The following is a 24,132-nucleotide window of genomic DNA, read 5'->3' as shown; positions in this document are numbered from 1 at the left end:
CTTCATGTCACAAAAATACCACATCAACGTTATCCAGCTATAGTTCAAAGTATCCGATTCATCACCTACGGAACTAAGAACCTATAGTAGAGCCAGTTCAAATCAAACTACCGTACAAGTTTGGCTCGCCCTTATGCCGCTTCGTCCTCCTATGCTCATATACTTTGCATGCTCCCATGCTCCCATTACTCCCCCTCGAAAGTTCAGTTATCCTCCTCAACTCCTACACATGCGTGGCCCCCCTCACCCATTACTCCACCGAAAACTCCTTATTATCCGCCCACCTTGGCCCATCGAACGAAAGAAAAAACAAAAACAATCAAAGCCACCCCACAACTTCGCCGCCTCCCACATGCATCATATCCTATTTCTTACAGTAGTCCAAACTTCCGATTCAAGTCGATATGTAATTCCCTTCAGAGCCTTCAACTGTATGCTTTGATGCTGATGATCTAATCGGTCTCCGAGAAGGTAATTAAGTCCTCCCCAGACGTTCCCCTCAACTTTCTTGGCTGTCTCCCAAACGCCCCGTAGCTAGCAACGGACTCCTCGGGGGAAGAATCCCTCAACTCTCTCAACTCTGGGATAGTTCTCATAATCGTCGTTCCCTGTGTATTCGTAGAATCTCCACTGCTCCTGGCACCCTCTACGTTGCCATGCTGCGCCGGACCAGCGATGTCCAGTGAGCGGAAATCTCTCTTGCCCACAATGGGGAACTCATGCACACCTGCCACTCGGGTAGCATCCACCTCAAAGTAAGCCGACTCTTCGGCCATAGCCTCACTGATCGTGGCTGGGTTAAACTGTGACAGCCTCTCCAGGTGTCTCTCCGCCATCTCAGCACGCTTCTGCCAGGTAGCAGTCTCACGCTTAGCCTCTCTAAGCTGTTCGGCCAGGGTGCTCAGATCATTCAAGCTACCCTTGGTAGCGAGCTGCTTTTTCAAGTTATCAGCTTCCTCAGTGCGAGCCTCAAGCAGTCTCTGGAGATTGGTGATCTGAGAGAAAAGCACTGATGTGCCCTTTCCTTGCGCCCCCGTTCCCACAGCCGGGGTGATTGGCGCGTGGGTAGTAGCCGATGGGCCTGGCTTGGTGTTTGCAGGGTTCAAGCCGTTGGATGAACGCGGATCAGCAGATGACTGAGGGCCGCTGAAGCTGTTGGAAGAACGTGGATCAACAGATGGCTGCTCGTGGCTGGAGACAGAGGTCGATCTCGGCTTTGGGGTAGTGTTCGAATCGTCCCAAATAGTAATTCCAGCCGGCTTTGAACGCATTTTATCTCTGCCTGAGCGTCCTGGTGTGCCCATATTCTCATTGGCACCGCCATCTCTGAATGAACCAAGGCTGGGCAGAACTGGGCTGCTGCTATAGCCTCCATCCATATATAAACTTCTGCGATCAGCCTGCTTCTTGGTAGGATTCAGCGCCTTGATTGGAAGCTGGGTTTCAGCCTGGTGAGTGATAGAGAGCAAAGACGCCGAGATTGGACGAGGAATCTTGGTTGGTGGAAGGCTCTTTGGTGAAGCAACCTCCCTATCAAAGCCCAGTTGGCTGGTTTCATTCCCAAAGCCCTTGCTCGACTTCAAAGCATCGCGTGACAAAATAGGCGATGAGTTCATGGCGTAGGTTGATGGTGCCGTGATTGGGAATTGGATGCTATATCTACCACCAAAAGTGGCTGGCGATCTCGTGGGTGAAGGAGATAGCGATCCGACAGCATCTTGATCCACAGTGTTGAACTTTCCGATCAATGATTGAATCCCAGCCGTATTTTTCTTGGAGGAAGCCGCTAGGTTTGCTGGTGCATGGTTAAGGCGTGATGGATGAACCTCCAAGTCAGCTGCAAATGATGCACGCTTCGCCGACTGATTTGCCTTCTTTGACCCAGCACCTTCTGGTTCATTGTGCTTGTGAGTCGATCTATTGGTTGGCGTGTAATCAATCTCCCCATAATCTGTGACAAACTCTGTGGTATTCCCAGATGGATCAAGAGATTGAAATTCATCGTTGCTCTCAGAGTTGAGAACCTGGGCGAGAGAAGCCAAAGAGGCCATATCTTGTTCGTGAGAAACTCTCACTGAGCCAGATTCAACTTCAGACATCATCAAAGACCCACGCGATCCGCCATCTACGAAACGGGACGAGCCACCAGATCGGAAAGCTGATCCATTGGACTTGTAAGCTGGACTGTGTTTGCCAACTGATTCGGGGATATTAGCAGAAAGAATTCTCTCTAGATGCTCAGAAGGTGACTGTCCTGGAATGCGTCTCACAGGTGGCGGCAGATCGCTGTCTGTATCACTCTCTTGGCTCTGCACTGAGGTATCATTGCTATCACGCGCTGCGGCGAGTTTGATTTGATCAAGTTTACGCCTCTCTAAATGCTCAGAAGGTGAGTATCCTGGAAGGCGGCTGATGCGAGGTGGAAGGCCATCCTCGACGTCGCTTTGTTGATTCGCTGGTGAGACCTTTGTGGCCTTTGAGACCTTAGGAGTGCCACGCTTGGCAATGGGTTGTTTCTTTTTCAGCTGCATCATGTCGTTGTCTTCAGTTTCTTTGATGATTTCGCTATTTTCTGTAGAAGGTTCGTCTTGTGAATGTTCTACTGTTGTTGTGTTGGTGATGTTATCATTTAGTGCGAACGCCTCATTTGGACCCTGCGTTTGTTGTGTTTTGATAGGGGTCTGTACTTCCTGCGGCCTTCCCACAATAGCAGTTTGTCTTAAATCGAGATTGACAGGATTGACGAGATTGACGTTTTCAATCAATGGTTGATCAAGTAAAGTAGTTGGTGCTACGCGTAAATCCGGAGGTGCGCTGTTCTCACTTGGTGATTGAAGAGACGAGAGTAAATCCCGATATAATGAGTCGCCACTAGAAATTGTTTCGTTCTCGGTAGGAGGAACACCAGAAACGGCTCTGACAGTAGCTTTAGGCGCTGGGCACCCACAATCAAGGTGCTCGTAGTGTAGCTCGCTATTATCTTCTCTCGGCGGCGTCAATATGCTCATAGACTTTGAACCAGATAGCTTCTGGTTTGGCTGAGCCCTAGGCCTAGACCTTTGCCTCCTGACCTGCTGAACGTCCTGCGGTTGATTGTGCAACGGAAGATTACTTGCGTTGTTACGAACTCTCAGTTGGTTGACTAGGTGTGAATTGTTAGTAAACGAAAGTAGGGCTATACGAGCTAGACGTACGTGACGGTGGAGTAGGTGAACCGTTCCTTTCCCCGAAACCATTCGACTGATCTCGATCTACAGAGTTCCAATCAGGAGGACGTCTAAGAAAGTACTCCGAGGTTGACGACTTCAGGAGAGGATGCTTCCCCTTTCCACGCTCTTGCTCTTGCTCTTGAAGATATTGTTGGAATACAGACGACCCAATATTTCTGAGATTCCTCATCTGCTTGACTACATCTCGCCAGTGAGTTATAAGCATTTCTGCCACACCACCCGCAACTTTTAACTTGTCCGAAGCAATCTTTGTCTCTAACAGGCTTTCTTCAGCACTTTTGGGCTTCCTATGCCTTGACTTCTTCTTAGGCAACGATCGTCCTTGAGATATCTCAACCGTCACTTCTCCACGGCAAGGATTACATTCATAGATCAGATCTCCAACCAAGAGAGGCCCAAATAGCGTTCCCAACGGGCCATATCCCATCAACTCATTCGTAGGTAGAGGTCTCCCATCTGAATCTTCACGGCGTGCAGTCTCTGACGCTCTTCCAATCATAGATAACAGACCAAAAACAGCACAGATCAGATCCCGCTGGAATCTCGACGGATGGGAGGCTATAGCACTGGCAATCATACGGGGTCTGACTTTGGTTTGCCTCGTCTTCACCACATCCGGGGCTACGCCCATCTGGTCATGAATGGTAACCAAGGCCTCAAAGAGCCACACTTTGCCTAGGATACCTCCTGGAAGCCCCGAAAGAAACTTTTTGAATGTGGACGCTACGTCATGCTCGTCACACCGGATATTCTCAGGCAGAGTTGGGCATCTGACGGTATCACTTATAACATCGCCATCTTCATCCTGCGATGCATAATGGTCATATAATGCTGCCACGGTGGCGTGTGACCCGGAAATTCTAAAGATTCCTTTCATGGCCGGCCCTAGAACGGCGTCAACAGGTTTCATTTATAATCAACGCAAAGCAACACAAAGCAACAAAGCAACAAAGCAATAAAGCAATAAAGCAACATACCATGCTGGACAAGATACTGTGCCGTAGAACGAAAACAAGTCGGCAGGCTCAAGGTCCCATGAGCATACTCAGGAGGCAAATCAAAGTTGCTCGATCCACAGAGACGCACAAGCTCTGCTAGATGTCTGTCCTTAAAAGCATCTTTCTTTGCTCCACCCATACGCAGAGAAATATCGCTGATGCTTCTTCTATGCTTCAGATCCGGCCTGGCCTTGTTGAGGGACAACAGAGAAGTGGTTCTCCTCAGGATCTTCTTCATGATCCAACTCCCTGCCTTCCCGGTAATGACGACTTTGTCTATCTAAAGGGGCTGTTAGGCATCGCACATTACCACTGGGGATTATACTGACCTTTTCGGACTCATGGTTATCTGGTACAAGCTCAGGGATGCCATACTATGGAGCTCCAGTCAGCCAACAAAACTCTATATCGATACTTCCAGAGCTTTCCACATACATCGCGGGCAAGCTTGTTGAATGTCCCTATATAAAAGGTGCGGTCTCCAATATCATCGGTTTCAGTCTCCTCCTCACTTGAAGAAGTCCAAGTGTTGCTTGTTGAGTTGTATCTCGATCGTCGTTGATGGGCATAGTCCGGTGGCAGGTTCTCGCTCTGCTGGTTCATGCTGGGTGGTCTATGCTGCTCTGAACCCCTCCTTGATGGAATGCCCAGCGGGTCTATGCCTGTGAGTCAGTATCAACTGCAGCAGAGCTTCAAAGGGGGTGGTCAAGGGGCGGTCAGAGGGGGTTCACTCACTCCCTGCCAAGAGGCCTTGTGCAATGGTCATGTCTTCACCAGAGACCCCTCGGGCTGTGATAGCAGAAGCTCCATAGCTGGCTGTTGAATGAAGACCCATCTTGGGTTGGTACAGCTATATACACACTATGTGGCATTGATTGTGGGTATGAGTCCAAGTTGGGCAGAGGGTGTTGAAGCGAAAATACGGTTGCTCCTTCCTTGTTTCAAGGCTATGTGGGCGCCAAACCTACATATAACAAGCAGGAGCAGGGGAAAATGAGTAATAGCTCGTTAACGAACTCAAAGAAAGGCACAGGTTACTCAGCACAAGGTGTTTATGGCCGTCATGGCCGATGACTGTGTGGAAAATTTCAGGGGAATATAGTTATGGCAGATGCACTGCACGCCTTACAATTATACGAGAAAAAAAAGGTATCTTTCATCATGGACGTCTATGAAATCTACGACATCATGCTTGATGTCGCCCTCAAGCTATTACACTACCTGGACGCCTTATCGCTATGCAACGCCTCTCATAAAACCCCTCCCAGATATCCCCAGATGCTTTTCAAAGACCTTCTTCAGTCATATTCTTCGCCTTCGAGAAGGACGTATTTCAGGACATCGGAGAGAGAAAGGACGCCCTTGAGGCGGTTCTGGTCGTCGACGACCACGAAGCGGTGGACTCTCGACTTTCGTAATGTGTCGAAAATGGTGTCGAGCCGGTCGTCCATGCCGCAGGTGTATATGCCGGCAAAATCGTCCGATCGCTTGGATAGTGCGTCGCCTACGCTTGAGTCCAGGCCGTCGTAAGCACCGCCCTTGATGATGGCGATCACGTCTACTGCTTCAAAGACGTTGAGCACGCAGTTGTTTTCGTCCACAATGGGCACGCTGGAGATTCTATGCTCGACCATCATGTGGATAACATCGATGACAGGTGTGTCCATGGAGGCAGTCTGTAGGTTCGCGTAGGACCCCAGACCAATTTCAAAGACACTCTTTTTGAGTAGCTCTGTCTGCTCGACATTGACCGAGATAAATTTTAGGATACGGTACTGGGTGACAACGCTAACCACCATCTCTCGCTTGGTTTCGTCGTCGATGTCCACCAGAGGGATTCGCCGAGCTCGTGACTCCAACATGCGGCGGCAAGCTTCATAAAGGGGACGCATGGGGTGGACAGAAAGGGTCTCTATCGGTGAGACTCCGATGGCCTTTTCAACATCTACACCATATCAGCAATGTGCATTTAGTATAATTTGTTGATTACTATACCTCTTAAGCTGCTAAGGCGGAACTGGTCGATTTGTCCCAGTGCATCGGGATTCTGCCAGTAATACTGGATAACATTGATATAATCCGATGTGGTCAAGAGGCCAGCAAAGGTTGACGTGTGAGAGTCCCACAACGGAGCAGATACAATGCCTATTTTGTCAGCTTTGTTGGCTAGCACAATCAGGGATAGAAAAAGCGCGTACCATTCTGCAGCAGGATATTCAAGCTCTTTTTCACCAAGAGATCGGTATTGAGGATAATCAAACGGAAGGAGAGGGGCAAGACATCGTAGCTTGTGCGAACTTTGAGGAAGTCCCTGATTGCTTTCTGGATAAAACAACATGTGTCAGCGTGTGTTTTCACAGTGGACTGCCACCTCCCCGTTTGCCTGCTCCTGACAAGCAGCCATTAAGGTGCCCACAATGGCCCATGTACAAAGGCAGGCAGTCTTCGGATGATGGTTCCGCTAGGGTGTGAGACATACCAGGCCTTGCATCTGCTCTCTGTCCAGCACACTCAGGGCTTTCGGTTCCATCGTTGGGCTTCTGATCTCAGGGCGGAGGTATGTCTTCGGCTGTACGTATGGCGACTCGTGACCAGGTTTCCGGGCGGGTGTCTGTGTCTGTGGTATGAGGCCCTCACTGCCCTTGGCGGGCGCGGGTGGCCGAGTCACTGGCGTGTCGGACATGGCTGAAAGTCGTTACGATCCCTGGCAGGTGAAGTTGTACGTGTGCATCGATGTCGACTTGTACAAGCACAAGCAGGTCGCTTGCTTTGGTTCAGCGCTCCGTAATGCCCCCGACATGTATATTCGCGTTGGTGTGGGGGTGAGAAGGATCGTGGGGGGGAGTTCAGCCGATGAAAAGATGCAAGGAAGCTCCCGTTTGAGAAGCACACAGGCTTTTGTCCGGTGCTGTGAAGTTTAAGCACTTTGGAATACAGATGGTTGATCGGTCAAGAGCCGCGGATCGCAACGTGGGGGCAGCTCATCATCATTAGTTGAGAGTTGGGAAGCCTCGGACAATGATAGCGCCGTTCCGATAAGATGGGAACAATAGGAACAAGGCAGCTACGACTACTCTATTACTGGCTATTATATGGTAAATTCTCATCCTTTCGATTTGATTATATTGTTATAAACAGCCAAATAAATTAGTTGCTAACCTAGACTAGTAGATAAGCTACAATTATTTCGAAGTTTGATGGGAATGAGCGTTATCGGCCACAACAAAGCGCCTCCCAAGGTCGTTTATCAACAGCCAAGCGACCGCTCCACATACTCCAGTCAACAGGTCCTACCATGGTTACACAACCCTTCCCGATATCTTGTTCTTGGGAGTTTTGTACTGCCAGATTACAAAGCCTCATTCCCAGCCACGTGATACCCATGGAAGAGGCTGGAAATGGACGGTTGAGAAGTGATAATGTGCGGCAACCACCATCACGTACGTAGCCCATGTCTTATGTCCTGGTGACGGGGTCGTCGTGAGAGAAAATCAAGAAACTCGTCATCACCACCATTACAAGAATAGGGGCATTCCTACTGTTAGTCTTTATGAATCTCAGCATGTGATCGATGGCACGTTTCACAAAATTTCGCCATTTGCCCTCACTGTGGTAGTAGCATTGTGGTAGCCTCGTCGTTCTTGTTGATGGCCATCGCGGATGTTCATGTCAGCCTTCCCATCTGCTTTACCGAGACTAGCGTCGTTGCAACCTGACAAGACGGGTCCCACCGGACAGCTCCCTGCCGCCTTCCCTCTCTGTTGGAGCGATAGCTTACTAGTCTTGGCATCACAGGACGGCCGCGTTCGAGGCACTTCTACCAACCGTCAGGCGCATCTTCATCGAAGGCAGGCTCGACTGGCTAGTCTGGCTCTCAATATACTCCCTCTCCCCATCCAACAACAACAAACTGGCTCCTCGATCTTTATGCTGATAGGCACTGCTGGCTGACTCTATACGTCACACCGAGTTACCTACCTCGACTATTGATGTTCGTGATTCCGACAGCTAGAGCTTGACATTGAGCAATCATCGGAGAGCCGCTTGTATTGGACAGGAACGTCCATTGACGACACGACGTTCAGCATCGCCCAGCTGTCGCCGATCGATAACTGGCAATGGGGAACTACTGCTCGACATGCTGCCAAGGTACAGTAACACTTTCTTTATCTCCCAGTCCTTGACTCACCAGTGTTGATGCTAACACTTCTACGTTGTACAGGCAGATCCCGAGATGGACTGTACGAGCCAGTCCTGGCCGACAGCGAGAGAGAAGCAGTGGCGGACTTGCTTCAGTACTTGGAGAATGTAGGGATACTTCTTCCGATCTATTATCGCCCATAGGCAGCACTGATGTTCAGCAGCGTGGAGAAACCGACTTCTTCTCCGGGGAGCCACTCCGAGCTTTGAGCACCTTGGTATTCTCGGACAATGTCGATTTGCAACGGAGCGCCAGCTTGACGTTCGCGGAAATTACGGAAAGAGGTGAGATAATGATTGCGCGGGCGGTGTTTCACATATCCAAAACAAAGAGCTGGCAAAACAAACAATGGGATGGCATGGAGTATTATCGGAGTCGATGACCAAGGCTCCAGCCATGCTCTGACCGGCAGTCTCTTGCTATCTGAAATATATTACCGTGCAGTACTGACTCTATGAACCAGACGTTCGCGAAGTTGACCGAGACACTCTGGAGCCTATACTATTCCTTCTCCAGAGCCCCGACATAGAGGTGCAGAGGGCGGCTAGTGCTGCATTGGGAAACCTGGCAGTCAACAGTATGTCAAAACTCCACAACTTCCAGAGAGACGATACCACAGATATACTAATCTGAAATAGATGAGAACAAAGTTGCGATTGTGTTGTTGGGAGGTCTTACCCCGCTTATTCGCCAAATGATGTCCCCAAATGTCGAAGTTCAATGCAACGCAGTGGGGTGCATAACAAATCTTGCGACACACGAGGATAACAAGGCAAAGATCGCAAGGTCAGGAGCGCTGGGGCCACTTACTCGGCTGGCGAAATCCAAAGACATGCGGGTACAAAGAAATGCGACAGGTGCCTTGTTAAACATGACACACTCAGGTAAGTCTACATCACATCACATCTTGATAGTGGGAATCAGGTACTAACCTGACCATAGATGAAAACCGACAACAACTTGTGAACGCTGGTGCCATACCAGTCTTAGTACACCTCCTTTCTTCCTCCGATGTTGACGTCCAATATTACTGTACAACTGCGCTCAGCAACATCGCTGTGGATGCCAACAACAGGAAAAAGCTTGCTCAGAATGAGACCAGACTCATTCAGTCGCTTGTGAACCTCATGGATTCATCGTCACCCAAGGTCCAATGCCAAGCTGCACTTGCACTGAGAAATCTTGCTTCGGATGAGAAATATCAAATCGAAATCGTAAGGGCTAGGGGTCTCCAGCCACTATTGCGCTTATTGCAGTCATCCTACTTGCCACTGATTCTGTCGGCTGTCGCCTGCATCCGAAACATCTCTATTCACCCCCTCAACGAATCTCCTATTATTGAGGCGGGTTTCCTCAGGCCACTTGTTGATCTTCTTGGATCAACCGAAAATGAGGAGATCCAGTGCCACGCCATTTCAACACTCCGAAACCTGGCTGCAAGCTCCGATAGGAACAAGCAGCTCGTTCTCGAGGCTGGTGCTGTGCAGAAGTGCAAACAGCTGGTTCTGGATGTACCTATCACTGTGCAGTCTGAGATGACAGCAGCCATTGCTGTCTTGGCCCTCAGTGATGATCTTAAGAGCCATCTGCTGAACCTCGGTGTTTTCGATGTCTTGATCCCACTAACCGCATCTGAAAGCATTGAAGTTCAGGGCAATAGTGCGGCCGCCCTGGGAAATTTGTCTTCTAAAGGTCAGTACATCACTCCAGGTTCTTTAAAACATAACTAAATTCTTGTAGTTGGTGATTACTCCATATTTATTCAAGACTGGACTGAGCCCAACGGCGGAATTCACGGGTATTTAAAGCGCTTCTTGGCAAGCGGCGATGCAACCTTCCAGCACATTGCCATCTGGACCTTACTACAACTACTTGAATCAGAAGATAAGAAGCTTATTAGCCTTATCGGAAAATCGGAAGAAATTGTGCAGATGATCAAGACTATCTCAGATAGGCAGATCGAGCCGGACGACGACGGAGAAGAAGAAGAGGGTGAGGGTGAAGTGGTGCAGCTGGCCCAGCGGTCCCTCCAATTGCTAGGCCAGGGCACATCTCGCATTGAAGGATGAAGGATGAAGGTGATCACTTTGACGGACCAATAATAGGTCTATATACGGGATGGGAATTCATGGTGTTTGGCGTATCTATGGGCGGTATGCATCATTTGGGAGCGAGCATTCCTGGGATAGAAGATAATCAAGCCGGTTGATATCTCGACAAGGAGATGGCGGCTAGGATGGAACCACAAGTGGTAACTTTTCCGGGCTGTGTATGTTACGTTCTTTGCTTTGAAGCGTCTCGTTGCGTTTTGTTATTATCCCCCCCCCCTCCGCCTTGGGGTCTCCTTTTTTCGCTATTCCAATGTAATTAGATAGAAAAGCCACAGATATCCCAACAATGCGCAAATCAATTCTTGAAGGCAATCAATGGCGTTGGTGAATTGTTTGCATGATTTCTATATTTACATCTTTCGGATTGCTAAATAGTCTCGGCTCGTGGCACGTTCAACCCATAGTATACACCCAGATAAAAAAACACGGTCATTCTGAGCGAGGTCGCAGCTCATTCTCGACCCACCGGCGTTCCCTCCATGGCAATACCTTCGCAATCACCTTTCCCCTGATCAGCCCCATCGGCATAGGACCCCATGCCCTTGAATCCAACGATTGGTCCAGATTATCCCCCGTAACCCAGCAATGACCCTTGGGCACCTACCTCAATTAGCAAGCAGCCTACAACCACCACCCCACGCAGAGCCCAACGTACCTGGATCATCGTATCGTTCCCACTCTCCGGCGTATATGCCAAGACATAATCACCCTCCAACCCGATCACCCTCTTGATAACTTTCGTCCCCGGCTCATAGACCGAGCGGAACGTGACCAGGTCCCCGACCACCACGCTGCGGCCCCGCCGGTACGACTTCGACGATATCACCCAGTCACCTATCGTCTCGAAGGTCGGCAGCATGGAGCTACCCGCTGTCGCCGCCGCTTCGTAGCCGTAATCCCATATGACGTGCGCGAGGAAGAAGGTCTTTATGGTGGTGCCGAGGAGGCGAGCGGGATGGCCATAGAACTGGCTGAAGAAGCGGCCCGGGAGCCGTGCAAAGCGGGAGCTCATGATGCGGAAGACGGGATCATAGCAGCTGAGTCACACAGTGCTCTTTACTCTGATGGCGGATTCCTGGAGTGCTGGCGTTGCGTTATCAGAAGCCGGAGAGAAAGCGTTTGTTCAGCCTGGTGGGAGACGAGGCTGAGGATGACATAATCGCAATGTACCAGCCATGCTTTTATACAAACAAACCCCCAATGACACCCCCAACCGACTCACGACAACTTCACCTTCCCAGCATTCCCAGAATGCGAAACCCACGTTGCACCTTTAGCGCCGTTGCCGCTCTACACAGGGTCTTTATCCTCCCCGCCTCGCGGCCTCTCCTCTCCCAATTCGGCCCCCAGCTCCGGCCCTCTCCGCTCACCAAATCCACCACCAGCGCCCTATTCCAGAACCGCGGCTATGCCTCTGCTCTCCCCCGCGACGAGCAAATTGCGAAACAGAATTTCCCCTTCGTACACCTCGTCGATGAGGCGGGGAAGCTGTCGCCGCCGCAGCGCGTAGCAGATGTTCTTGCTACGCTAGACCGAAAAACGCAATCCCTTCACACCGTCGCGCTCCCGCCGCCGCGACTACGCTCGCGCTGGGAAGCTCCGCCCGAGGCGGCTCCGAGCAGCGAAGAGGGGTCAGGGCGCGCAGCTCCCGAGATCCCAGTATGCAAGATCATCACCAAAGAAGCAGCAGCCAAGCCTACGAAATCAGTGAAGAAGAAGGCCGCGAACCCGTCTGCGACGGTCAAGACGCTGGAGCTGAACTGGGCGATCGATCCGCACGATTTAGAGCATCGACTCAAGCGGATGCGGGAGTTTTTGGAGAAGGGGTATAGAGTTGATGTGGTGCTGGTGGGGAAGAGGAAGAAGAGGAAGGCGACGCCGGAGGAGGCGGTGGAGACGTTGAGGAGGATTAGGGGGGGGTGGGGGAGGTGGAGGGGGCGAGGGAGTGGAAAGCTATGGAGGGGAATGTGGGGGGGGTGGTGACGGTGTATCTTGAGGGGAAGGCGAAGAAGGTGGAGGAGTAAGAGGAGGGGGGGCTGTTCCTATAGGGGTGGGTTGATGTACGAAATTGTTGTTAGCGATGTATGAGTATAACTGTAACATCATTCCGGCCTTGCCCGTGAAAATAGCATTACAATGTTCTTGTGCGGCCGAAGACACGAGGGGGACGGCGAATAGGGGCAAATACTGGCTGGCAATTGTAATATTTGTATAAGAATTAATCATCGAGTTCCCAACCTCGCATACCCATATAGGACATAAGCTGAATCTGTTGACACCCTATAGCCCTGCAAAAGAGCCGGTAGTCCCTCTCCCCAAGCGAATATTAAGTGGCAGAAGTGAGAAACGCTGATTTCACTACAAACGTGACACAGAGGATGGAGAACACAACACGCACCGAAGTCCAGGACGGCCTCCTTGTAAGCATTAAATTGTTACCTTTACGAGCTAAACAAACTGAAAGTTGGAGTGAATCCTCCACTGCCAGCAACAACGCATCCAAAGCGTAGAAATATTTTTTTTAGGACAGTCACAACTTATTTCCTCTGCTGTCACTGTTTAAGTCTGCTGTCACTGTTCAGGTCTGCTGTCACCGTTTAAGTCTGCTGTCGCCATTGAAGTCTTGCTATCACTCGCCACGATGGCCGTCGATCCCGTAATAGAAGGATGTTGAGCATGTGCTGTAACGTTCGGAATGGCCATTGGAAGGTCGGCATACACATGCTTTGGATAACGGGTGTTGTGTCGGCTGCATAAGCAATAGGTTTTGCCTTCATAATACAACAATCGCAGTCTACAGTACAAGCTTGTTTGTGGGAAAAAGTTACTGCGAACAAGCTGCCATCTTTCCACGGCTTTACTTGAACTGGCACTCGCCACTCATTTGTGCCGCACGAGTACTCATACATCAAATAAGGAAAAGGAATCTCATCAATACAATTGCGCATATCAATCTTTGTTCCGCATTATCCTATCTCCAAAGCTTATAAGTGAGAGTGCTGTTTGGTTGATATTTCGGTGACTATGTGTGTTGCGAGATATTTGCGCACGGACCACACCCCTGAATATTGGTATGACCAAAATGCAAAAACGGGGCGATTTATTGATATAACACGAACTCTAAGCCCACCATAGTACAGAAAGATAATACATGTTCGAAAGTAGAGAGGAGGTATTGCAACAGGCCGTCGAGTCAGCCGTAACAAACATATATCGGGTACTCCTTTTTCGTGCTAAAATGCCAATTATACAACACAGTTCGCCCACCAATTCTAATAACACAGCCAGCCAGATCTGCATCTACTTGAGAATGCGAGTGATAAGTCCCGTAGCGACAGTGCGGCCTCCCTCCCTGTACCGCTTAGTCAGCAATGATCGAAGCGTATCGCCCAAAAAGGAAAGGGCATAGAAATATAATGGCATGGAAACATAATGGCATGGAAATACTAACCTGACATTGAAGCGCTGACCAACCTCGACGGCAACAGGGGTGTGGATATCACACTTCATCTCGACGTTGTCTCCTGGCATGACCATCTTGGAGTGCGAATCCTCAGTTCCCTCTGGCCAGGTGAAGGTGGCAGACTCATCAGCAGTGCGGATGAACATCTGTGGGCGGTAGTTCTCGTGGAAACCGGTGTGGCGTCCACCCTCCTCCTTGGTGAGAACGTACATCGAAGTCAAGAAAGACTTGTGAGCCTTCTGGGATCCAGGGGCAGCAATGACCATTCCTCTGCGGATATCTTCACGCTTAACACCACGGAGGAGAAGACCAGAGTTGTCTCCTGCCCTCGACTCGTCGCAGGACTTCTTGAAGGTCTCGATATCGGTAACCTTGGTCTTGATTGGGGTGTCGCCCTTGCCGACGATCTCAACCTCGGCATCCCTCTTGAGGGTACCACGCTCAACACGTCCCGAGGCGACCGTACCACGTCCGGGAATGGAGAACACATCCTCGACAGACATCAAGAAAGGTTTTTCAAGCTCACGGACGGGGGTTGGGATCCAGGTGTCGACAGCCTTCATCAGCTCATCAATCTTCTGCTCGCCAATCTCTGGGCGACGTCCCTCCATGGCGCAAAGTGCTGAGCCAAGAATGATAGGGGTCTCATCACCCTCAAATCCGTAGGTGGTAAGAAGCTCACGCATCTCCATCTCGACAAGCTCCAACATCTCCGGGTCCTCGAGAGCGTCGACCTTGTTAACGAAGACGACGATCTTCTGGACACCGACTTGGCGGGCCAAAAGCAGATGCTCTCTTGTCTGGGGCATTTGTCCGTCCGAAGCTGCAACAACGATAATCGCACCGTCCATGTTGGCGGCACCAGTAATCATGTTCTTGATGTAATCGGCGTGACCTGGGCAGTCGACGTGGGAGTAATGCTTCTCTTCAGTGGCGTACTCGACGTGGGATGTCGCGATGGTGATACCACGCTTGCGCTCCTCGGGAGCCTTGTCGATGGAACTATAGTCGAGGAAGTTGGCAAGACCCTTTTCGGCTTGACGCTTTGTTATGGCGGCTGTGAGGGTGGTCTAGAAAACTGTTAGTTGTTGGTTGAAAAAAGGAGGTCTTCGTATGTATACCTTTCCGTGATCGACGTGGCCAATCGTTCCTAATGAAGTCAGATACTTGCAAAACTCTCAAAAACTGAAGCAGAGACGCCAATCATACCAATGTTCACATGGGGCTTGGTACGCTCGAAAGCAGCAGCGTACATGCGCATGGAGTCAACTCCATTTCCGCGCTTCAACGCATGGTGCAATGGGCTGACAGCATTGCGTTGCTGAGTAGCAGCCCTTGCGGTCCGCAGGAAAGGAACAATTGATCTGGTAAAGGCTGGCATCCTGACCAGAGCTATAGGTACAGAAAGGAAAGAAATGGAAAGATTGATGGTCCGTATTCGGAAATCGCGAGACGTGCCTGAACATCAAATTTCTTAGCTCGGGAACGTTGACAGATCGGGTAATCACGTGATAATACGTCGGTGCTTTTATCACCGATTCTCAGCCAGTCCGTCATCACCCATATCAAATCACAATTACGAGAAAAAAATAAAATGAAATCTTACTAGAGAATTTACAGCTTCATATTAAGGTCGTGTGCAGGTTGAAAAGCCTGCAAATCATCTATGATGCAGGGTAGGGTCGAATGGCGATTTTCCCCGAAACCAATCCTATGCCCATATGCTGAAAATGGCCCCGCCAATGCTGGTAAAACTCCTGCCATGCGTTTCCGCAGACATTGGTACCCATTCATATCAAGTATATACACCTTCGGCCCAGAAATATACACCCATTATCCCATAACTCCCCCGTGCAACCTTCTCCCATGAAACATATGCCCCCATCCCAACTCCGAATGCTCGTTGATATCGTATCGTATACCTTATAGCCCCTCCAATTGAATGCGCACTCTCAATATGACAACGTTATGGCGCATGGTGGCGCTGTTCTGGACATAGCGGATCCCTGCGAGGCTCTAGTTCAGACCTCTTCAATGCCAACTTTCTTCTTCTCGCCTTCATCTTTGGAGTCTTTTTCGGCTCCCATGAGCTTGTCCATAACGTCTTCATCGTCGCTGGATTCGCCCTCAGAACTTGTCTCAGAATCGCTTGTCTTTTCCTCAAGAACTCCAAGTCCGAGGTTCATCTCGATATACTGTTCAGCCTTCTCGCCTTCCTCTTCGTCGTCGTCGATTTCGAGGCGTCGCTCTGCAATGGTACCAGCCTTCTTTTCGGCTTCGAGCTCGCGATTTGCAGCATCCATCTCGGCCAAAAATCCCGGAAGTTTGTTCATAAGGGAGGAGTTGCTTTTCAGAGACGCGAAGTCGAATTTTGGCTTCCGATCCATCGGTTGGACATTCATAACTTTGTTTGTCTTATTTTCGGTCTCGTTCTGGCGGTCCTCTTCAGATTCAGAGTCCGTACTCCTTGCATCTTCTCGGTCCTTCTCGGCAGAGCCGTTGGTATCGACAGTGTCTGGTTTTCCGGCCATGGCGCGGTATAATTTGTGTTTCTTGGATGGCAAAGAAATATTTCGATAAGAGATAGCGACTAATTTAGCTGCCACTCTCAGGCGCATGGACCCCACATGACCCCCGCCAATACCAGGGTCCCCCGCCAATACCACGGTCCCCCGTTTCGGCCAACGTCCTCTCAAAAGTAGCTACATACTCTGTCCTCCAAGTAAATACCATCGTCCCGTCGCCAAAGCTCCATTGCTACTCTATCTCTTCGCAAACAGTTTGCTGAAGCGCCAAGGACACAGTGACCTTAGTATAAAGCGGCTAGGACCGTAGTCTTCCCGTAGATGGCGCTCCGACAGTCTCTCCTCACCAGGGGAATAGCACCAGCGCCTGAGGACTCAGAGTTAACATCGCCAGCTGATGAGCGAAACGATGCCAAGAATAACATGCTCAAGGCCATGCGGGCCCTGCCAACCCAGCATTACTGGAATGTGTACTTTGATAGGTAAAGGCTCCAAGATCCAATCCTACCGGTGTATCTCCTTGTGTTATAAAGTTCCACGCTGCCGACAGGTCACTGACGTCTCACAGACCGCAAGGGAAAGACCCAAAGAAGGCTCCAGATGGAAACTATGAGGCCACCTTAGAACAGCTCGCCCACCAGATTGAGAGCGTGCAGGACTTCTGGCGATACAACAATAATACCCCTGTTGATCAAATAAAGATGCGAGAGTCTATCTACCTTTTCAAGCAAGGCTTTCAACCAATCTGGGAGGACAGGAGAAACATAAATGGTGGCAGCTGGACATTCCGTGTCCCCAAGGCTTCGGGGCCAGACTTTTGGACCAGGGTCCAGCTCATGGCCATTGGAGAGAAACTGCAGAGCTGCCTTGATACTGGTGAGTGAAAGCTCGGATACTTGCATTACACGTATGAGAAACTAATCAGATCAAACGTAGGTGACCAGTTGTGCGGAGTTGGCTTGTCTGTCCGATTCAACTCTCACTTAATATCCGTCTGGCACCGAGAATCGTCGAAACAGAAGTCAGTAGATGCCATCTTAGCAACGGTTTTAGAGGAGCTGCCAGATGAGATGAAGCCGAGGCCAGATAATTACTTCTACAAGAAGCACTCTGACCACGCTGGTTTCAAGGCGCCTGTGGGTGCGGAGACGAGGGAAGAATCCTCTGACAAGAAGTGAAGTGGATTATGTGAAGGAGGAAGGGGGAAAGTATCAATACGAGAGGCGGAGTTCCATAGAAACTCTCAGTAGTAGGGTTAGACGCTAAGTCGAAGCTTGGCGAGTGCAGATACGAGTTGACGATTGTGTCGACTCCGAGAGTTTGAAATTCGATGCGATTTAAGTCACCCTGGCAGATAGTTCTGCATTAAAGTAGAAGTATATATAAATACAGGTCCAAACCCCGTACCATTTTATTGGGCACATGTGACACTCATCGTCCCTGAAGTCTCCCAGATGTAATATATCATCATCATTATTGACACCCCCCTACCCTCCCCCACGCCATAACTCCAAAAAGCACACAAAGTGTCTGATCAGAAAGAGTCTCATCGCCAAACACCAGCCCTCTTCATTACCTCTGCAAATTCTTCCCTCCCCACTCCCTTCGTGAGACCTGATCCTCCGTTTGCTTCCAGGATCATGTCCTTCAAGAGATCTTCACTGACATCTTCCTTCAGCATCGCCGCAGTCCGCTTCAAATGTGCCATTGTGATGGGTCCGTCCGTTCCATTCGTAAAGAGAAGATATCCCTGCTCCACCTCCTCATCCTTTGCACTGGTATCATTGTCTTTTGCCCTCATCTTCAGTGCACAGATAGCCACAAACGAGCTATACGGCGCATATCCCTCCGAGTCTGGGTCTAAAATCTCAAGAAACTCCGCCAACTCCGGCTTCGACGGCTGGACACCGAGCGCAATCATGGCCTTCTTGACATCCTGCGTTGGTATCACACCCTCCTTTTCGCCTTTCTGCGGAATCGAGAATAGAGAAAAGGCCTCCTTTATTTCGTTTTCTTCATGTCCGCTGATGTTGTGTTCCTTGGCCAGCTTCGACTGGCGGGGTTTGGGGGGAGCAGAAGGCTCACCACCTGACGGCGCGCGACGTTTCGCAGGCTGTGGATTTGTTAGTGGAAGTAATGTCGACGTTTTATATCAAGCGTACCATTGTGAGGTCCTTCGCACCTCGGCGAGGCGTCGACGACAGTGGGGTTGGCTTTTCGCATTAGCTTTTGTGACGCAACTACGACTGGGCAAAAGCGCGACGCGACGCTACCGAGGGCGAGTCGCCAGGAAGCGTAGAGAAGGCACTCAGGTTCTGTAGTCAGAGCCAAAAGTTTAGGCAACTGCATCAGAATAGCTTCACAAGTACACGATATATTCTAATATCTAGAAAACTGTAATTGCGACTGGTTCTTACGAATTACTGCACTTATTTCGAGCTCCTTCAAGATCCAGAGCACACGTCCAGCCTCCTGCCCCGCCAGGCGCTAATGCAAGCACTACGCACTAGCGTGTCGGTTGCAAATTAAAGGAAAGTTCTCTTGACAGGAAAGCTTTCTCTTCATCGAAACTCGCATACTCGAGATGCCCGTGTAGAGATCTTGCAACGAGAATCTATGCATGGTAGGCAAAGTATACTGTTACTGCAATTTCTTATTTCCTTACGTTTGTCGCCCTTTGGGCAACCATACGCTTCTTCATTATAAGCTAGAGCCCGCCGCCTCCATTCCCAGAGCGAGCGAGTGTGGACACTGAAGCAATAGTGATAGCTAGATCGTGCCAATCTACTTTCCTCATCTCTTGAGGATCGTGTTCGGTGCCTTTTAGCGATATTCTCATGCAAAACAATACAATTGCTTTTAAAACATCACTGATCCAAAATACCACCTTGAACTTGTGCAGCAACCAATGCACACCCGTGACAGTAAACTCCTGGCGATATTGCTGTAAGTAGGATGTGAAGAGTGCATTGAGCATTGTGGCATAAGCCGGGTATCTTTAATATAAGGAAACGTTCTATCATACAGTTCCAATAGGCTTCGGAGTCCAGGGCCCTTCCCAAAGATTCCAGCCCAGGTTTTCCTCGTCATCGTCATCAAGACCGCTCGAGGTTTGCTCTACCGCGTTAGAACCCGTACATGCTTCGCCTTGGCCGTTGCCCACACTACCATCCTCTTCTTCCACAGGGCGAAATGCGTCCGGGTCAGCCGTGCCGTGTAAGATTCCCCTTGTGAGTCGGATCGATTTCAGCATTATGCCGGAATCTGCAGATCCAGGTTCCCTGAACTCATGAAGAGTATCTAGGATCTGATCGGTGTTCCATTTCCTCAGCCTACGCACGAAGGATAATCGTTGGCCTTCATCCGAACTCCCTGTGCCTTCTTTCCACACCATATATTCCTGTAAAACCATACTCAAATCCTCGACACTTTCCGGTTCTTCGTCCAATCCCGACGATTTATCTTTGCCTTCCAGACTCGACCAATATTGCCCCCATATCCAATCCAGAGACCGCTCGCAAGCGCCGCGCAACTTGCCCAAAGACGGCAATTCTTCATGCGTACACTGATGCCGCAACTCCACAAACGTTGCCGGGAGTCCAATATTCTTTGCTATTGAAAACATGCTAAGCTTGTGCTTCTTATCTTGGTATCCGTCGAGAAGTCCGGTAACGAAACTGCGTACGATTAGCCATAGTGTTTCGACGAGGTCTCGCGCCAACCCACCGACAGAACGCAGCGGAATAGGCAGCCCGCACGGCATATGCAGAACTGCCTGGTTTATCATTGACGCTTGCTGATATTAAGAGTGCAGTAGACTCTATTAGATGAGGGCAGTTGCCTCGTTGTGCCCAGACGGAAACGAGGGCTACGGCATTTTGCCAGGCTTCCTTGTCGGGTGGGCCTCCATTGGAGGGCTTCTGGTAGAAGGCTTGCCGCACTTTAATGAGCTCATCGCGGTCGCGCCATGGGGTAATGATATATTGTACCATGCCGCTGAGTAGTTGTGCCCTGGGTGATGGAGGTGAATCCTGATGAAGCCAGTAATGGCCTGGAATTATAGATTTTCAGCCTCGTTCAGCCTTGTCGGTGAAGAACAACGAAGGCAAAACAGAGCAAAGAGCAGCCAGAAATAGCAGCCAGAAAGTATGACACTTTTTTTCCTATTTTCCAAGGGTTTTTTCCCTTCTATATTCGGTCTTCACTGCCAATGGAAACGTTTTTAGTGGCCGTACCGTTCTGTATTGGAGCGAATTAAACAAATATTATTACATGTACTCTACGAGTATCCGTCCAGAATATTTGTTAGCATATATTTTAATTTCAAAGTTGTCTAATGTCAAAGAGCATTATTTGCCATCGTGATATTCTTCTCGATATGGTATAATTTTATCCCACCAACGCCATACTCCAAAGCCATCCCAGAACATATCTCGTTGCGATCATAATTCTTCCTCCACGTCTTCTTCCGCTGCAATGGCACCAGCTGTGGCAGAAGACAAATCCATCTGAATATCGCCAGTATCAGTAGGAGCAGCAGTGGTCGTCTTCTCAGCCTCGTCATCGCCAGATTTGTCAACCCAGTCGCCGCCCTGCTCGCGCTCAATTGCGATCGCAGCTTCCATTTCCTTCCTGGCGAGCATCCTGCGGTTCTGCTCATCCCAAGTTTTGCTCCTGCCCTGTATAGTCCTGGCACGATCCTTGCTCTTCTCAATCTTCGTTGACTTCTTGTCCATTGCCGCCTCAGCTCTGTCCATTGAGATCTCTTGTCTCCGCTTGGCCCTCGCGCTCAACACTGCCTTCCTGCCATGCTTGGACTTCTTGGTAATGCCGGCACCGTGATGGATACCTAGCACTGCAGGTGTTTTTGTCTCGGATGGTGGTTTGGCATCTTTGAGCGACTTATCGGTATCGATACTGGGCGATGATGCTCGCTTTGCTGCGCGAGAGCGCACGGAAGCAACTAAAAATATCAGTTAAAATGGCATTACAAGAGTAAACAGAAGCACCCACCGATCTTCTTTTTTGGTGGAGCTGACTTCGCCATATTCGAAAAAATTCGTTGTGATTTTATTCAGTGGATGTTTTGTTCCCCCACTTCGTTCTGTCGTTATCAAAATTGTTTTAGTGTTGCAGATTGCCAATAGACGCTAGGGCGATCTGGAATGCCATCCAACTCTAATCCATCCACTTGACCTCGAGACATACCATCTTCTCCACATTGACTCTATGCATTCACGATAGCAACATTAGGCCCTAGAAAAGGCCAGATATTCAGATCCAGCTTTAGATAGCGGGCAAGAGAACTATATTTATTACGCGCATACCGAACAGACAGCCCCCATGCGTTACGATGAGTCTCCACGAGAAAGTGCTTCGCGACTTATATGGTGATGAACTGAGCTACGAATACCACCAAGACTACCACGGCGACGAATCCCAGTGGCGGAAATATTTGAATATCGGAATACCTATAATAATCCTTATCGGCGCTATCATATACAGCACACTCTATAGCTTGGACTACAACCTTCTGTCTCTGCCGGAACTGTTCTGGAACTGGATTATCCACTTTACACCTTCGAGGCTCGTCGATATCATTGACAAAGAGACTCGAGCAAATACGGCCGGCGGAAACCCTCGACGTGTCCCCAGGACCCATGCGGCAAAGAGGGAAATCATGCGACGAGCCATGGGATTAGACGGACAGAACAGAATACTTGGGACGGTGGGGACGGTGGCGCAAGCTGGACGACGAAGGCTCTCGAGCCTATCCGCGATAAACTTAGTCGCACAAGGGCAGGGGGGGATTCCGGCGGGCCTGGGGAACTGGGATAATTCTTGCTACCAGAATAGCGTTCTCCAAGGGCTGGCGTCGCTGGATTCGTTCTCGAATTACCTCAATGGACCCGGTTCCCAAAAGGACCAAACCAAGGATGATTCAGAGATGAAAATGGCAGACTCGTTACGCGACCTCATCGCCCGACTAAAAGATCCCTCGAATAATGGAAAGCGGATATGGACGCCAGCAGCTCTAAAGTCGATGAGCAGCTGGCAACAACAAGACGCGCAGGAGTACTTCTCCAAGGTCCTTGATGAGATTGACAAAGAGATAGAGAAGGCTATGGGACAGATCAGCAACTCTCCTGGGCTGACGACCAGAGACCAGGCAGAACCCGTGGCAAAAGAGAAGAAATCTTCACCCTCTGAATTAATGCCAACCTCAACCGTCAGGAATCCCTTAGAAGGCCTTCTCGCTCAACGGGTCGGCTGTACTCGCTGTGGTTATTCGGAAGGCCTATCTATGATCCCCTTTAACTGTCTTACGGTGCCGTTGGGCAAGTCCTGGAGCTACGACATATCTCAATGCCTGGACGAGTACACGGACCTGGAGTCGATAGAAGGTGTTCAGTGCGGAAAGTGCACACTTCTGAGGACAGAACGGTTGTTGAAAATTCTCGCGGATAAGGAACAGGATTTGTCCACAAACAACGCAGGGCACCAGTCGGTATTGGAACGGTTAAGGGTTGTGGAAGAGGTACTCGAAGATGATGACTACGAGGATAAGACGTTGACGCAAAAGTGCAAAATCCCGCCTAAGAACCGTATGACTACGACAAAGTCGCGGCAAGCTGTTATTGCCAGACCGCCAAAGTCACTAGTTATCCACGTCAATCGCAGCATGTTTGACGAGATGACTGGAGAACTGAAGAAGAACTACGCCGAGGTCAAGTTCCAGAACAGGCTGGATCTTGGGCCCTGGTGTCTTGGGAGCAGTGGCAAAGCGCCAGATGACAGTGTCGAAGAATGGCTTCTTGACCCGACTGAGTCAATGATTGCCAGTCAGCGCAGGCGTTCTAGGATCCGTGGTCCTAGTTATGAGCTGCGCGCTGTCGTTACGCACTACGGCCGTCATGAAAATGGCCACTATATTGCGTATAGAAAGCACCCAGCCGCAGAAGAGGCGGAGGAAGAGGCTGTTGAAGTACTTGAAAAGGAGAAGACCCCGAGGAGAAGCCAGTGGTGGCGACTCAGTGACGACGACGTTTCGCAAGTAAGTGAAGATAATGTCCTCAACCAAGGTGGTGTCTTCATGCTCTTCTACGATCTTGTCGAGGCGTCATCATTGGTGGTAGCAAAATCTGACTCCTCGCCTACTGTTGAAGAAGCTACTCAACCTTCTGAATTCATGCCCTTCATAAACTCACAGCATCCCGAATTCCTTGCCAAGGGCACTACCAGCAACCAAGCAGTGACGGAGGATTCCTCAGCAACAGCTGCGCAGCCTGGCAACCAAGTAGTGGCCGAGAGCGCTCCGGAATCAATCGCGCTATCAGACGACCAGGTAGTGGCCGAGAATGCACCGGAAATAGTCGCACAGTCAGACAATGAAGTTGCTGCTGACGACGAAAAGGCCTCAGAAAAGGCTTCAGATGATGCTTCCGGAGAAGCATCGGAAGTGGAAGCTGACGAAATAGCGGATTATGAGCTGGTTGAGCCTATACATATCAAGCCGTATGTAAGGCAAGCGGGACGACAGCACGAGGGTAGGAGGAAATCCAGTGTACATGGCTCATCGGGGGGCATGGTTATGGTTTAGGTAT

The 24,132-nt window shown here is 50.0% G+C and overlaps 12 protein-coding genes across 12 annotated transcripts; 4 read left to right on the top strand and 8 right to left on the bottom strand.

Moving 5' to 3' along the window:
* Window positions 1–21: 21 nt before the first annotated feature.
* VC83_07681 (uncharacterized protein) lies at window positions 22–5,063 on the bottom strand (the record flags this gene model as incomplete). Its single annotated transcript, XM_024471247.1, has 6 exons — window positions 22–3,142; window positions 3,195–4,115; window positions 4,208–4,508; window positions 4,558–4,602; window positions 4,664–4,884; window positions 4,964–5,063. The coding sequence occupies 6 exons, from the start codon at window positions 5,061–5,063 to the stop codon at window positions 453–455; spliced, it is 4,278 nt and encodes a 1,425-aa protein (XP_024320860.1). The 3' UTR covers window positions 22–452.
* SNF4 (AMP-activated serine/threonine-protein kinase regulatory subunit) lies at window positions 4,333–7,192 on the bottom strand. Its single transcript, XM_024471246.1, has 6 exons — window positions 6,708–7,192; window positions 6,427–6,550; window positions 6,224–6,373; window positions 4,964–6,173; window positions 4,558–4,884; window positions 4,333–4,508 (listed from the first exon to the last, which is right to left on the bottom strand). Exons 1-4 carry the CDS (start codon window positions 6,909–6,911, stop codon window positions 5,527–5,529), a joined length of 1,125 nt encoding a protein of 374 aa, XP_024320906.1. The 5' UTR covers window positions 6,912–7,192; the 3' UTR covers window positions 4,333–4,508; window positions 4,558–4,884; window positions 4,964–5,526.
* A 148-nt stretch (window positions 7,193–7,340) lies between these two features.
* Window positions 7,341–10,850, top strand: VAC8 (Vacuolar protein 8). Its single transcript, XM_024471245.1, has 7 exons — window positions 7,341–8,377; window positions 8,451–8,536; window positions 8,593–8,713; window positions 8,893–9,006; window positions 9,068–9,313; window positions 9,372–10,121; window positions 10,170–10,850. Exons 1-7 carry the CDS (start codon window positions 8,347–8,349, stop codon window positions 10,496–10,498), a joined length of 1,677 nt encoding a protein of 558 aa, XP_024320868.1. The 5' UTR covers window positions 7,341–8,346; the 3' UTR covers window positions 10,499–10,850.
* A 7-nt stretch (window positions 10,851–10,857) lies between these two features.
* VC83_07678 (uncharacterized protein) lies at window positions 10,858–11,732 on the bottom strand. Its single transcript, XM_024471244.1, has 2 exons — window positions 11,196–11,732; window positions 10,858–11,140 (listed from the first exon to the last, which is right to left on the bottom strand). The coding sequence occupies exons 1-2, from the start codon at window positions 11,550–11,552 to the stop codon at window positions 10,970–10,972; spliced, it is 528 nt and encodes a 175-aa protein (XP_024320943.1). The 5' UTR covers window positions 11,553–11,732; the 3' UTR covers window positions 10,858–10,969.
* On the top strand, window positions 11,705–12,776 carry VC83_07677 (uncharacterized protein; the record flags this gene model as incomplete). Its single annotated transcript, XM_024471243.1, has 2 exons — window positions 11,705–12,430; window positions 12,454–12,776. 2 exons carry the CDS (start codon window positions 11,705–11,707, stop codon window positions 12,562–12,564), a joined length of 837 nt encoding a protein of 278 aa, XP_024320873.1. The 3' UTR covers window positions 12,565–12,776.
* Window positions 12,777–13,447: 671 nt separating this feature from the next.
* TUF1 (translation elongation factor Tu) lies at window positions 13,448–15,528 on the bottom strand. Its single transcript, XM_024471242.1, has 4 exons — window positions 15,213–15,528; window positions 15,125–15,153; window positions 13,992–15,073; window positions 13,448–13,892 (listed from the first exon to the last, which is right to left on the bottom strand). Exons 1-4 carry the CDS (start codon window positions 15,382–15,384, stop codon window positions 13,841–13,843), a joined length of 1,335 nt encoding a protein of 444 aa, XP_024320874.1. The 5' UTR covers window positions 15,385–15,528; the 3' UTR covers window positions 13,448–13,840.
* Window positions 15,529–15,609: 81 nt separating this feature from the next.
* On the bottom strand, window positions 15,610–16,552 carry VC83_07675 (uncharacterized protein). The gene has a single exon (XM_024471241.1). The coding sequence runs from the start codon at window positions 16,532–16,534 to the stop codon at window positions 16,025–16,027; it is 510 nt and encodes a 169-aa protein (XP_024320945.1). The 5' UTR covers window positions 16,535–16,552; the 3' UTR covers window positions 15,610–16,024.
* A 118-nt stretch (window positions 16,553–16,670) lies between these two features.
* VC83_07674 (uncharacterized protein) lies at window positions 16,671–17,933 on the top strand. The gene is made up of 3 exons (XM_024471240.1): window positions 16,671–17,010; window positions 17,097–17,404; window positions 17,465–17,933. The coding sequence occupies exons 1-3, from the start codon at window positions 16,850–16,852 to the stop codon at window positions 17,704–17,706; spliced, it is 711 nt and encodes a 236-aa protein (XP_024320946.1). The 5' UTR covers window positions 16,671–16,849; the 3' UTR covers window positions 17,707–17,933.
* On the bottom strand, window positions 17,934–18,952 carry GLO2_2 (Cytoplasmic glyoxalase II). The gene is made up of 2 exons (XM_024471239.1): window positions 18,691–18,952; window positions 17,934–18,641 (listed from the first exon to the last, which is right to left on the bottom strand). Exons 1-2 carry the CDS (start codon window positions 18,691–18,693, stop codon window positions 18,075–18,077), a joined length of 570 nt encoding a protein of 189 aa, XP_024320869.1. The 5' UTR covers window positions 18,694–18,952; the 3' UTR covers window positions 17,934–18,074.
* Window positions 18,953–19,396: 444 nt separating this feature from the next.
* LAS1 (rRNA-processing protein las1) lies at window positions 19,397–20,633 on the bottom strand. Its single transcript, XM_024471238.1, has 2 exons — window positions 20,255–20,633; window positions 19,397–20,205 (listed from the first exon to the last, which is right to left on the bottom strand). Exons 1-2 carry the CDS (start codon window positions 20,518–20,520, stop codon window positions 19,548–19,550), a joined length of 924 nt encoding a protein of 307 aa, XP_024320870.1. The 5' UTR covers window positions 20,521–20,633; the 3' UTR covers window positions 19,397–19,547.
* Window positions 20,634–20,713: 80 nt separating this feature from the next.
* VC83_07671 (uncharacterized protein) lies at window positions 20,714–21,634 on the bottom strand. Its single transcript, XM_024471237.1, has 2 exons — window positions 21,542–21,634; window positions 20,714–21,491 (listed from the first exon to the last, which is right to left on the bottom strand). Exons 1-2 carry the CDS (start codon window positions 21,573–21,575, stop codon window positions 20,971–20,973), a joined length of 555 nt encoding a protein of 184 aa, XP_024320871.1. The 5' UTR covers window positions 21,576–21,634; the 3' UTR covers window positions 20,714–20,970.
* A 247-nt stretch (window positions 21,635–21,881) lies between these two features.
* On the top strand, window positions 21,882–24,128 carry VC83_07670 (uncharacterized protein; the record flags this gene model as incomplete). Its single annotated transcript, XM_024471236.1, has 1 exon — window positions 21,882–24,128. The coding sequence occupies one exon, from the start codon at window positions 21,882–21,884 to the stop codon at window positions 24,126–24,128; it is 2,247 nt and encodes a 748-aa protein (XP_024320872.1).
* Window positions 24,129–24,132: the final 4 nt, after the last annotated feature.

This window comes from Pseudogymnoascus destructans, assembly GCF_001641265.1.
Source record: "Pseudogymnoascus destructans isolate 20631-21 unplaced genomic scaffold scaffold_23, whole genome shotgun sequence".
Taxonomy (NCBI): domain Eukaryota; kingdom Fungi; phylum Ascomycota; class Leotiomycetes; order Thelebolales; family Thelebolaceae; genus Pseudogymnoascus; species Pseudogymnoascus destructans.
The sequence above is the reverse complement of the archived record's forward strand: the minus strand, read 5'-3'. Positions and strand labels throughout refer to the sequence as shown.